This window comes from Chroicocephalus ridibundus, chromosome 13, assembly GCF_963924245.1.
Source record: "Chroicocephalus ridibundus chromosome 13, bChrRid1.1, whole genome shotgun sequence".
NCBI classification, from domain to species: Eukaryota; Metazoa; Chordata; class Aves; order Charadriiformes; family Laridae; genus Chroicocephalus; species Chroicocephalus ridibundus.
In genome coordinates this window covers 3866396-3879461 of record NC_086296.1, presented here as the reverse complement: position 1 = coordinate 3879461, position 13066 = coordinate 3866396, and the positions used below count along the sequence as shown (strand labels likewise).

At 48.6% G+C, this 13066-nt stretch overlaps 1 protein-coding gene across 2 annotated transcripts in view; it reads right to left on the bottom strand.

Moving 5' to 3' along the window:
* The window catches only part of CORO1C (coronin 1C), a 58776-nt gene that overhangs the window by 6235 nt on the left and 39475 nt on the right, over nucleotides 1-13066 (bottom strand). For both annotated transcript variants that reach the window (XM_063350765.1, XM_063350766.1), the window contains exons 3-4: nucleotides 9011-9133; nucleotides 1687-1816 (exon numbers count right to left, since the gene is read on the bottom strand). In XM_063350765.1, the coding sequence (XP_063206835.1) occupies nucleotides 1687-1816; nucleotides 9011-9133 (253 nt within the window). The remainder of the gene's footprint in view (nucleotides 1-1686; nucleotides 1817-9010; nucleotides 9134-13066) is intronic.

Here is a 13066-nt window from a genome sequence, read left to right as displayed (position 1 = left end):
CTCAGAGCGGGGACCAAGCAGCCAGAGGAGGCATGAAACTCCGCCTTTGAAAGCGGTGAGCACCTTCTCGGAGGTGCCGCAGCTGTCCCAGACAAAGGCAGTTTACGTGGGAGTGTTTGGGCACTGCTCCCACAGACGGCCACCGGCCCAGCCAAGGTGCTGCCTGCGTGCAGGGGGCAGGCAGGAGGGACAGGAGAGGTCCCCAGCAGAGAGGAAGCTGAAGGGAAAAGCAGGAGGTGGTGGCGCAGCTGAAGGAGGTCTGTGAAAGCGTGTCCTGGCCGCTGGTACTGCAGGAGCTCTGCGCAGGAGCTCTCGGGTCTCGGCTCAACTGCAGGACTACCGAGCAAGAGGTGCCAAGGGCAAAGAGGCGATGTTCTTACAACTCTACACATGAGAACGCTGGCTGGCAGCCAGTCATTGCTTCTCAGGTCAGAGAGATTTGTGGCAGAAGGGGTAAAAGTGGCACGGATGGAAAACAGGCAAGTGACAGCAGGAGAAACAGCAGAACAAAGAGAAAAAAGAATGGCAGGCAGCAAAAGCTGAGGTCAGCAGTTTCACATGGACTACAACCATCAGGTGGGTGGTTTTGTTAAAGGACCAGACAGCAAGAAGACCAAGAATAAAGCCGAGGACAAGCAGAAAAGCAAAAGAAAGAACAGGACTGGAGGAGCAGGTAAGGGAAGGAGACACAATGTGTGACTGAGCAATTTCTCCTAAGGCTCCCAATGTAACGAGGCAAAAGATAACAATCACTCTGAACTCCTAAGGGGCACGAAAGACATCCCAAATCAGTTTATTGTCACCCTGCAGCATCCGTTCTCCTCTGCGTTTCTTAGGAGTAATCCTGGCTGGACTGTCTGGACACACATATCTTGCTGCTTGTGAGTACAGGAGTCTAAGAGAAATCACCTTCTCCTTCTACATGTTCTCACACTGAGTTTCATCACATTAACTGCCACAAGGTCTGCCACTCCAAGCGTTTTTGGGGAAACCAGATCAAAACGGATACCTCAGAAGGCATTTATATTAAGAGAAAACACACAGCTCATCTGCCAGTCCAGCTGAAAGGACTGGCTTCTTTTATTGGGCTCTAACCTAAAGGTCACGCTATGAAAGCCTCAGACCATGCTAATGGATAATGACTTAGCCATTTAATTTCCATAATGATGGGACTGTTTTTCAGTGGTGAAAAGAATATCATTGCATAGACCTTACCAGTCAAGGAGACAATTTGGAAGATGCCGAAAATGAAAGCTTGTGGAAGGAACAGCCAAACTCTGGGACACCTTGCAGGGATCAGTGAAAAGGAGAAACAGTTGGACCTTTTATAAAAGTATATGAAAGCAGGGATGAGGAGAGTGCAGATGTAGCCATCAGCGGATGAAACCTGCAGATCAAATAAAGTCTGGAACAATTTTAATACTGTAATTCATGTCTCCAGACAATTTCTTGGTTCTCATCCCTGTCAACTGAACACAAGAAAAGGCCAAGATAAGGACGGGGCTGTGAGCCACGTGTCCCGGTGTTCCCAGGCACTGCCGTTAGTCTTGTGATTCACTGGCCCTAAGCAGCTGGGAGAGGAAAGAAGGAAAAGGGGTCAAGGAGCTCTTCTCCAAAAGACTTGGGTGTGCAAGCAGAACGTGAGGGAGAGACGCTTGTTGACCCCAGAGCCCTGACGCAGCGTACCTGCACTGAGCAGCACGTTGCGTGCCGTCGGATGCCAAGCCACGATGCCGACTCTCTTGGAATGGCCTTCTAACACTACCACCGGCTCCGTCAGGGACAGGGTGAGTCCATTCTCGGGAATCTGCCACACCTGGAAAGGGGAAAGGACAGACGGTTAGCCAAGGGCCATCCCCTCTGAAGAGCGCGTTACTCGTCTGCATCCTGCGCCATGCCACAGCAGAAGTCGGAGCTGTCACTTCTCAACACAAACAGGAAGACAGAAATGGGGAGGGAATCGTTCCCAGCCACCAATAAACCTTCGGCTGCTCTGTGCGTAACATCCTTCCTAGCTCACGCTGCCAGCACGCAACCCCTGGCTACTTACGCTGCAAACGCCCCGTTAGCCCTGTGCCCAGAGATCCGTTTGTCTCAGATGCTGCCTGAGAAGGATTCGAAAAAATTTGCCTCGCAGCTCAAATTCCATCTGAACAAGCTGCTGTCTTTTCAAATCACACTTGCCCCTTCGAGGGACGATACTGCAGCTATACCGGTGCCTGCTTTTTATTCCTTCAGAAACGCCAGCAAATAGAGTTTTCTCATTAGGTTCCGAGCCTCCTTTCAGATGCCGTTTATCTGGGGAAGAGCAGTTTAGTCCTGGCAAAGGTTAAAGCAGCCCAAGTCAGCATCGCAGAAACTACCTTTGAATGCAGCAAACTGCCCGTTCGCGTCTTGCCTGCTTGGTTACACAACCCTTGTGTTGCAAGCGTCTTCAGGAAACCGCCCGCGGGAGGAGGAGCAGACCCCCAAGGATCGCAGAGCACTGGAATTCCAGCTGCGGAATCAGAGCGGGTTTACGCACCCGGAGGCGGCAGCTTCTGAAACTGGCAGGGACCAGGGGTGGGAGAGACAAAACCCGTCACCCGATTCCCCACTACAACGATTCCTGCCATTCAGCACTGGACAATCATCTTTGAACTGAATTTGACCTACATAGAGCGTATTAAAAAATTAAACAGAAAGCCCATCGGTGAGCAATTATAGCTACCTATAGATAGGTGGCAGCATTAGAACACATTTGCTTTGCCTTCTATTGTTTGCTTTTTCTGGAGGAAGAGAATAGGGCTTTCCAGACCCTGCCCACGATGCCCAAGCGAGCTGTCAGAGCCAGCAGATGGGAGCCCAGCGGATTTCGGAAGCGACGCAGACAGACATGCGTGAGGGCAACGTGGATTTTTGCGCTAATCCCAGCTCCTCCTTTCTCGCAGGGATGGCTGCTGCTTAAAGAAAACCCACCGAGATGCAAAAATTCTCTGCACGTACCAGCTCGCCTCTAAATAACCCTAAAATGATTTCACTTTTCACTAACGCAGCTCTCAGCACCGTCCCTCCCAGCACCTTCAGCATCCCAGGAAAAACAACCTGCGACGGGCACACAACCTCGGCAGAGGATTTCTCTGCAAGGGTTGAAAATCCCTTTTTTGTCTTCCTGCCTGATGGAACGGCGCTAGCAACGAGATGACATAAACCGGGGCTTTCCCCAGCAATCACGTTTTAAGAACGGGGTGGCAAACTGGAGCTGTTTGGCCTGGAGAAGCAGGCTGTCGTCCTGCTCACTTCCCGTCCCACGCCGGCTTCGCCAGCGGCTGCAGCCACAGCTCGCTCGCCGAGGACTGTGCTGAAACACAACACGCCTTGGGAACCGCAACGGATCACTTCACCTGCCCATCGCACGACACAACCGGGTTACAAAGCCGTCAATTTTTATAGAAGCAGCTCGCTCCTTGCCAGTCGGGGAGTAACAACCTGACAGTAGGAACACGCCTGCTGATGGGAGGACTTTAACGTCAGTCTGCTAAAACCGGTACCTGCACTTAATGTCGTACCCGTATGCCGCTCTCTCAGATGAACCACCTCCAAAGCCCTCACAATTGTAAGCGCTGACATAATGCGGCAGAAAACAGGTATTACCTAAAGCAGTAAAAGCTGGAAAGAGAATGTGAGAGCTGGGAGACCCCAGAAGGAGAGCCAGGGGCGTTAGGTGACACCAGTGCAGGGGATGCTCGACACGAGCAGCTCAGGTCCAACAGCTCTGCCTGGCAGGTGGGTGCTGGGACACAGCTGATGTGGGAATGAAAATCAGAAAAAAACCCGCCAAACCCACTTCTCCACTAGACGAAAAGGCCGTGACAGCCAAGACTGAGCTACGCAAGTCAACGTTACACCAAGGATTAAGCAGGGAGCCAGACACCTGGTTATTCCAGGGTCTTAAGAGCCTAAGGGCTCTTAAAATGGCAAGTCTTGATGAGCACAGCCATTTCTTCCCCTGAGAGAAATGGTGTGGCCGAGCGGCCTGCCCCACCTCACCCAGCCCCACTCTCTTTGCGGGGGAAGCTTTGAAAATTGAATTCATTCACAAAAAGAGCCAGAAGCATCGCAACCTCTGGTCTGAGTGTGACCTGGGGACAAAGCACGCAGGGACAGCAGCAGGGCCAGAGCAGCTTCTACGCCTGCAGCTGGAGCCAACCTCCCTCCCTGCCGAGGGGCAGCCGGAGCAAAGGGACCGGGTTCCCGAGAATCCCGTTCCTGGTTTGCGCTGTCTCAGCTGGGAACGGTGCAGGGATCCTTCTCTGCAAGATCAGCTCCACGGCAAAGGAACTTGCATGCCAAAAAACTCCAGGACCGAGTTTAAACACAAGCCAGCGAGTGCAGGGGGTGGGAGAGGAAAGGGAGGTATTAGAGGCAAAATACCAACGAAAAGGATTTTTTAAAAGCCTCTGGAGTACAGACAGATTTTTTATTTTTTTTTTCCTTGAAGGGAAAGCCCCTATAGTTTACAGCAGCTGCAGACCAGCGTAATCCTCTGCAGATTACAGAAACCATTGACCTAATAATCCTGCTTGGTATTGCAAAGAAGAAAAAAAAAAGAAAAAGCTCGGAGTGTAAAAGGTCAGGGTACGCTCCCGAGCGACCTGGCCCCCTCATTCCTGCGCGGGGTGGGGTGTCTGTCTGCAGCGCGGGATGGAATGAGATTCACGGGGCAAACCGAGGAACTTTCACTTGGGACGCAGGACCCAGCCCGCTGAAGGTGAGGACTCGCGATGAGTGCACAAAGGAAACCTTAAAATCTTGCATGATAAATTGGATGTCGGTAGGTTTGTCAACCCTCCCACTTGTGAGGGTTTCGGGGTGTTGTTTTTCTTTTTTTTTTTTTTTTTTTTTAAAAAAGTTAACACGGCTGGTTTGTTTGCGATCGAGGAAGTGAAGTCACGCCACGGTGGTGTGTAGAGGTTTGGGTCTCAGAGGAAGAGCAGGAGGGGGGAAGGTTTTGCACAAACAGCACGTGAGAAGACAAAAAAAAAAAAAAAAAGCAAGCTTTTTTCAGCACTTTTTTTTATACCCTTTAAAGAGAATCAAAACCTGTGTCTTCTGGCTCTGCACCAACCTGCAGAGAAGATTAAGTCAATTTCTACATTTCAATATCCACATTTCATGAGGAAATGAGTTAGTCTGAGCTCTGGGTTTTATCTACATCCCCGCTCTCCTACCCCTGCAGGAAAAGGCACTTTCTCCATCCATTTTTCGTAGCTGCAAGACCTTCTCCGCAGCCGGCCGGTCCTGCTTCATCTTGTCCTGGTACCCCGTCTTAACTGTCTGCCATCAGGTTGGTGTCCCAGGTCATTGCAAGCTCTGGTTTAATTTTTAAAACAATTTGCTCAACCAAAGGAACTCTACTCTGCCCATTAGACGCAAACTCATTAGTATTCACCTTCTGATGAAGCAGATTTTTCCGTATCTGAGAAAAGCCATCTGATAGCATCTACAAGCCTTTATATAACCAAACATTTTCCAGCCGCGTTAAAAAAAACAACCCTGCAGTACGTTACAGCCATTGAGCAGAATATCAAGCATGAATATTTAACTAATTCCTTATTTGTTGGCACAAGAAAATCATTCTTCAAAGAGAACACCCGAAGAGGCCACAGAAGGTATCTGCATGCCACAGGGTTGTAAAGGAAGTCTCTGGGAGCGACTTCTGCAAAAGAAGAGAGAAATTTGGCAAGAAACCAGCAAACGGGGCAGAGAGGCTACTGCCAGTACCTACACCGCATCGCTGGTCTCATTAGGGCTCTCACGCTACATCGGACATAGGAAATGGGCCACGTTCTGGAGAACTGAGAACAAGGCATAAAAAAAAGGAAATACTTACAGATTACAAGCATTTCACTATATCTCAAGCCACTTCACGCGAGTTGTATTTGCCAGCTGACTCAAAAGGAATCCGTTGGCTTCGCACTCAAACTGGCAAGGGCAGGAGGGGACAGAGGCCAACGCGTGCCCCGAGGAATACCCGGCGTGGGACGAAGGAAGAGCGTCTGCTCCTCCATGAGCCCACGCTCCCACAGGGAAGAAAGCAGGCGGTGTTTTGGAGAGGTCCGTTCTACTTTTTCCTCCGCTGGGATCAGACAGTGATGGGCTTTATACCCACAGGCACGGCGGCTTGCACAGAGGCGGCCCGGCAAGGGGGAGCTCTCCTAAGCATTGTCCCCCACCATCTTTGTCTTCTCTACCTCCAAGTAATTTCTGAATGCGTCAGATGTGACAGCAAAATTAATGAGCGCATCACCTGAAACTGTCAGATCGCACCTGCCAAGCGCCTTTCACCAGAAAAATCTCGATGCAGCTACAAACAGTTAAACCTCTAAAGCTGTCCAAGCTACAAAGCCCAGCAGCATCAGAAAACGACGCCTTCTTTCCCCGTCCCTTATTTCCACCCTGAGCCTAACAATCTCAAACAGCATGCCTCTTCAAGGTTTTTTTACAGGCAGCTCACAGGGTATTGCCACCTTCTACAAATCTGAGGCTTTATTTTTATGAAAATGCCTCGAGCTTTTGAAAGGGCCAAGTTAACCTTCCTCGTGCAACACCAAGGCTGCAGGGAATCAGCCCTCTTCGTCCCGGAGACGTTGGTCAGAGAGCATCTCAAAGCCATGCTCTCTCCCTCAACTCGTATCTAGTTGATATCGATGAGATCTTTCGTAGCAGAGGGTAAGATCCTAAATCCTTGAGAGCCAAGGCACAGGCGGTCTTTAAAAACATACGGTATTTTTTTAAAAGCAGCCAGCACTTCTGCAGAAAGCCACGTGATTTCCTCTACCACGTCGCTTCTTCTCACTTCGCGTTGGCTAATGAAGAGCTCAGCGCTGATGAACAACCACATCTCCTTTAAAGTAACACGGGTTTATTCAGTGACAGGCTGTTCAGGAAGGACTCCAAAGCCTTTACTGAAGAAAAGCAAAGAAAACAGGATGCTAATTTACCCGTGCCAGGACAGAAAAGCAATTAGAAGTGGGAAGGCTCATTAGCTCATCCAGTTTGTTTCCAAACAGTGCAGGCCAGGGTTGCTCTTCACGCTACATACTCTAGCTCTGCCCAGCCCAGTTAACTGTCCCAGTGATCTGGGATCCATCGTTTCCAATCGGAAGTTATGTGATACTTAAGAGGAGAGGTCCCTTCCAACCCTGCCGTTCTGTGATTCTGTGAGATTCAGCTTAAGTCTTTAGCTAGTTCTCTTTGATTTCTTCATCGCTGCCGCTGGCACTCAGCTTCTCTGCATTGTAGACCTCCAGCTAACGCGTACCTAACATCTTGCAAATCAGGAGGTGCATATGCTCGTTCCTTCGAGGACTCATTTCAGCTGCTCGCTGCCTTCCGCCCAAGACGCGGTCACACCAGCAGGTACCATACGTGAACCCAAGCGTGCAAACTCGCAGCCAGCGACACCGCCGTGTCTGTCCACGCGCGCGTTGCCTCCGGGGACGGAGGGGAAGCTCACTCACGCTTCAGTGTGTGCAGATAAGCAGCAACCACGGAGCAGACAACCCGCCGTGAACCCGCGCCCCACCGAGCTTCTTTGCAGCGAGCTGCAGGCTCGGGTTCTCGCAGACAGTTTGTGTCTATGTTAGGAGCATTTGGACAACTCGTAATTGAACAGTGTTGGTTTTTCTACATAATTCAATCCCTCTGGAGCCTCGCAACATACTTCTCATTGCACTTGGATTAGAGACTTATTTTGCCTCCAAGAAGGCAGCCATGGACCTCAGCTTCGCCTGCTCCTGTAGATGCTCATGTTTCAGAGACTGTTCCTTCTGCCTCGCAGCCCTTCTGGATCCCGGTTTCTGGAGGAACATTCCTGCATCCTTCAAAGCTTAGTCCTAGCCCAGTAGTGAACGTTACAAACACAGAAGCTTGTTGTTTTGTTTAATATTAAATATAGTACATTTTGTTAACATGCTTCAGCTTCCAAGACTGAGAGATCACAGGCAAGAGCTGTCCCAGGATAAGCCTCTTGGGATGAATCCCCTCCCAAACATTTTAACGACGAACAGAAGCAAAGGAATTTATCTGACATGATCTATAATAAGATTTCAATATAACATTCAGCCTACAGCATTTCTAAATATGGCCAAAGATCACTGAAGTTATTTGGCATTATTTCATCCTACAAGGATTTTCTTTCACTTATTCTGCTGTGTTTGCATACACGGTATTCCACATCCATCACGGAGCAAGGTCGTCTATTGTTCAGTGGGCTCTGACTGAGGTAAAATAGGTCTCAGGACCAAGGCTGGCAGGTGCAGAATTTGGATCGGTTTTTATTTATTTAAAAAAGCCCTTTTGACATCTACTCACAACCTGTAGGTACAAGAAAAAATTACAGCGTCACCCTTAAACCAAGGGCTGAAGCAATTCTGAAACCTGATGGGCTTGTTCCCTTCCAATCCCCACCTCTTCCCAACACAAACCACTGTATCCATTAGGATACTTGAGGAAAGGAACCACCTCTGTCTTCTGCAAAGCGCTACAAATCAGAACACCTCACCACTGACTGGCACCTTCTTCCCTTTCCTCTTCCCAAAGATCAGACAAATTCCAAGTGAAGGAAAAATGGAAAAGCAACTGAAGACAAAGGCAGGAAGACACAGGCCAAGTCCATTAGTTGAAGTGCCACTTCAGTGCTAACGAGATTCTTCTCAGAAGTCTGAGGTTGCACCTTCTCCAACATGACGCGAGAAGAAAGTGCCAGTTACGAGAGGCCAAATTCTGCTGTTACGCAAGTAATAAAGCTTGCTCTGCTATTTTTCCTCCAATTTTTAGCTAGGTCCTGCAGCCAAGGCAGCATCATTTCTTAAACCGAGACCAAACGCGATCTGCAGAATGCTCATGACCAGCAAGGGCTCTGCCCTCGGTGTCAGTGTAGATCTCTTCAGACATACAAGTGTCATTTGCAGCAGCATTTTGAGCATGACGCAAACGCCGCCCCGCAAGACAAATTAAATACACTTACCATGACGGTGCAGTCCTCAGAGCCACTGGCGATGACCTGGTCATTATGAGGACACCAGTCTATGTCCAGCACCGGTCCTGTGTGGCCACACACTGTTGGGTAGGACTTGTCAATTCTGCCTGTCTGAAGGAGGAAACAAAGAAGAGAGCTGTAGCAGACAGCCAGCACAGAGCACATCTCACACAGTGGAGGACGATGCTTCCTAATTCTGCATTAACTCTTTGAGCATTCACAATTCCATGAAATTTGAATCATCTCATGGATCAGCAGAAGAAATGAACCAGCGACTCTTCTCCAGCACCAACCAGCTGCAAAGTCCTGACGGTGCGTGGCAAGGTTCAGAGGTTCGGCACCGAGGGCTCTGCTCCCCCTGGGATGCAGGGATGCTTTGCTGCCCGTATCTCAGCATTTGCTGTGACGCCATCCCTTGGTCCATCCCCAATGTTTCAGGAAGAAGTTTCTGCCCGCCCGGTGAAGCTCTGGTTTTGTCTGTGCTTCACAACGGTAGCCAGCGACAGCTAAAGGTAACCAAGCTGAAGTTTTAATTGCAGAGTGCTGCTGGTCATTGAATTTACCAAGTTTGATTGTTTTCATCATAGAAGTATTTTGCTGTGATGGAGAGTTTTTAGGACACAGTTGTGCAGAGTAAAAGATTGTTTTCAGGAACAAATACTGCCGACGTAGACTGCCGCGGCCACCCCTGACCTGTACCTGCCTCTCTATGACTGGAGGACAAAGGCCACCAGCACGCTGCCCAAGTCAAGCCCATTACACAGATAAACTTTCCAAGAAAACAAGCTAATGAGATGTTCCCGTTTGAACTGAGACAAACCTAGTGATGCCAATGCGGTTGTTGCAAAGAAACCAACTTTGCCAACCATTTTGCTGATGGAGCCCCTCAACAGCCTGAAGCACCTGACCGCCCCCAAACCGCTGATGCACCTAATGCCCCAGCTTCCTCCGTGTGAAAGGAAATAAAAATCACTCTAGCTCATCATCACTATCTCCCTTGGTCAAGTCTTGTACACACAAGAAGCAGTATTTAAAATACTGAAGACACACAATAGCAGCTGCAGGGTGAGCAGGAGACTCCCGCACTTCCAGGGCGAGAGCCCAGCTCCCGCTCCGGGGGGTTTTGTTTCCAGGGAATGCCGCGATGGCCTTTTCATGAGCGATGGGAGAAGTGAGACAGGAGGTCTGGGACGGGGCCATCTTCTTTCGTGCTTAAACATGCAGAAGAAATGGCTGGCATTTCACTTCTCCATTCAGTGATAAGATTCCCCAACCTTGGAGGTGACATCTCTTAATATATGCCTCCTACCCATCTCCATGCGGAAGGCTGTTCCTATTCAACGCTGTCTTACGTACAAAGGATCGGAATAATGCTGGACACCAGCTTTTGAAGACTACTGACCTGAAGACCTCTACTAACAACAAAACAAGATACAGATCCAGACTAAGTTACAGGAACAAAACAACCACTATTTCTCAAGTGGCCAAATTTAGGTTTCAAAAAAAGAGACTTGTCTCAGTGATTCAAATCCTTTTGAATTTATTAAAAGTGAAAGTGTTGTAGATGAAAAGCCATAAACCAGACATTCAAAAATTAAAGTCTGTGTAATCCCTCTTGGATGCCACAATGTGAAATAGGATTTAAAAAATTAATACATCCAACTGACATGCATAGTCCATCTATTTTAATTTATCTAATTAAAAAAGGACCATGCAGAGCATATGCGCACGAACATATTTCAGAAGTCGCATTACAGGCTGAATACAAATATAGACCTAAATCAAAAGAAAAAATACGACTTAATACTGCAAGACGTCAGTGACTACCTGTTCTTGCTCCTGGGCAGGGCTCAGAGTAATCCTCTAAGAGGAGCCCAGGCTAATTATTTGCAGGCTGCACGAGTGCTTGCCGGTTTAGTTTAGAGTTTTTTTACAGTAATTTATTACTGGAGGGAGGAACAAAAATATTCAATTTGAACAAATTAAACCAGAAACTTCACCTTTCAGTTTTGATCACGATGAACCTGAACAGCACGAGCAGCAGCAGCCAACTGCCTGTGACAGCCGGCTGACCGCAGCGACCAGGCAACCCCACCGCCTGCTTTTGATCACCTAAAATGCAGCTCATTTTTTAAAAACAGCTATCTTGTACATCCATTAGCTCACTAATCGGCCCTGCTCCGAGGGCAGTGAGGAAAACAAGACGAGGGAGGCTCCGTGTGAGCTCCTGATGGCCGAAAGCAGAAGGGACCAGCGCAGCCATGGGCTTCCAGCTCCCCTGGGGGAGCGTGTCCCCTTCCCTCGGCAGGTGAAGCAGAAAACTAGCGTCAAGCTCCGTCTTGTCACCAAGATGAGGAATCTGAGATCAACACACAGGGGTGGCTTTTGGGGACAAGGACAGAAAACGTTTCGTGGGCCAGAGCCATCTGGATCAAGAAGAAGTTGAAGATGCACAAAGGGGAAGTTAAACCACACTGAGCAGAAATAGCTTTGCACCGTGTTACTGGTGAACAGGTGCTTATTACCTTCATCATCCAGAAAGTGGACACTTTTCCCGCCTGGATGTGGATAGTGACGTACGAAAAGCATTTCTAAGAAGGGGACAGAAAGAGTAAGGATGGGGAAAATGAGATGTTATTTAGAAGCAGCGTGGGAGATGCAATAACTTCAAGCAACCTCAAGCGTATTGATTCACAAAAATTTAGGAAGCCAAGCAAGCAGAGTACAAACAAGAGAAGGAGACGTCACACTGCCAGTAAGACACCGGCTCCCCAGGGGCTGGCAGAGGAAGACAACGCCAGGGGAGACGCGCAGCCCAGCGGCACCAACTTCTGCATCTGGGCACGGCAATCCTGCCTGAGAGAACCAACCCAGCTGCTCACCAGGGTCCACAAGGGACGGCACCAAAACAGCAAAATAAGAATAAATAAGGATGCAGAGGGGCAGAATGGGTGACGCGGCTCCAAGCTGCAGTTCAGCCAGGAGAAGTCCAAGCGCTTTCAGAGAAGCCACTGACTTGTGGTCAGAGACACAAAAACACCTTTGGCAGGGCAGAGGAAACCACGGTGCTTCCCTGAACAGCTAGCAAAGAGCAAGAGCTCTCCTCGGCAACGCTTCTAGATGCACTTCATCTGCTCCACTTTAAAAAAAAAAAAAAACCAACACAAACAAACCAACACACTTTCATTAGAAAGCGTGACCCTTCAAAAGACAGTTACTCATGTCACCACCCCAGGGCGCGACCCAGCACACCTTCCCCTCAACCGCCCGGCAGGGTAAGAAATGAACTGGTTGTAACTCAGATGTGTGATTTTACCACCTCTTCTAAGCCGGTTTTGTAAATACCGTCCGTGCAGGCTACACCGCAGGCTTCCTCCTCCCGGCAGCGCTCCCCTCTCCGGAGCAGGGGGACCCCTATTCCTGGCATCGTGTGGGATTAGCTGTGCACAAAACAGCTTTAAAAACAATATTTGGGGGGTGGAGTGGGGGGGTTTGCCAAAAGGGAAAGACCAGGAAACCTGCAGTAGGGTATTAAAAAAAAAAAAAAAAAGCCAGCTTTTAAAATTACCAAATTTAATGTTTCTAAACACAACTCCTTTAAAAAGAGACGCCTCTGCCGCAAGAACCCCACGAGGTTTGCAACTTTGCTGCCAAACGGGTGCGTTTTCAGACTACCGTAATACTCCCAGGTTTGGGAAATTTATTTATTTCTTTATAAAATGTAAGCTTTTAATTAGTTAAGGATTTAAAATAAATCTCAAGTGCTGATACGCAGCTTAAAATTAACTCGGTATGACTTCAAGAAATTAAATCCTTCTCATAATCCATTACGACTCTGGTTGAGCAACACATCACAGTAACAACTTCTGAAACTCAGAGTGTATTTTACAAAAAGTTAGCCAAAAAGGTGAATTTGAGGATTAGCATTAATATGCTGGATGGCGTTGACTAGAAGCGCGCTCAATATTCGGGGTCCTTTAACAGTTGGTAAGTTGACCTTGCGAAATGAATTCATTTAGTGCTTTTATGTATCCCAGATCAGAA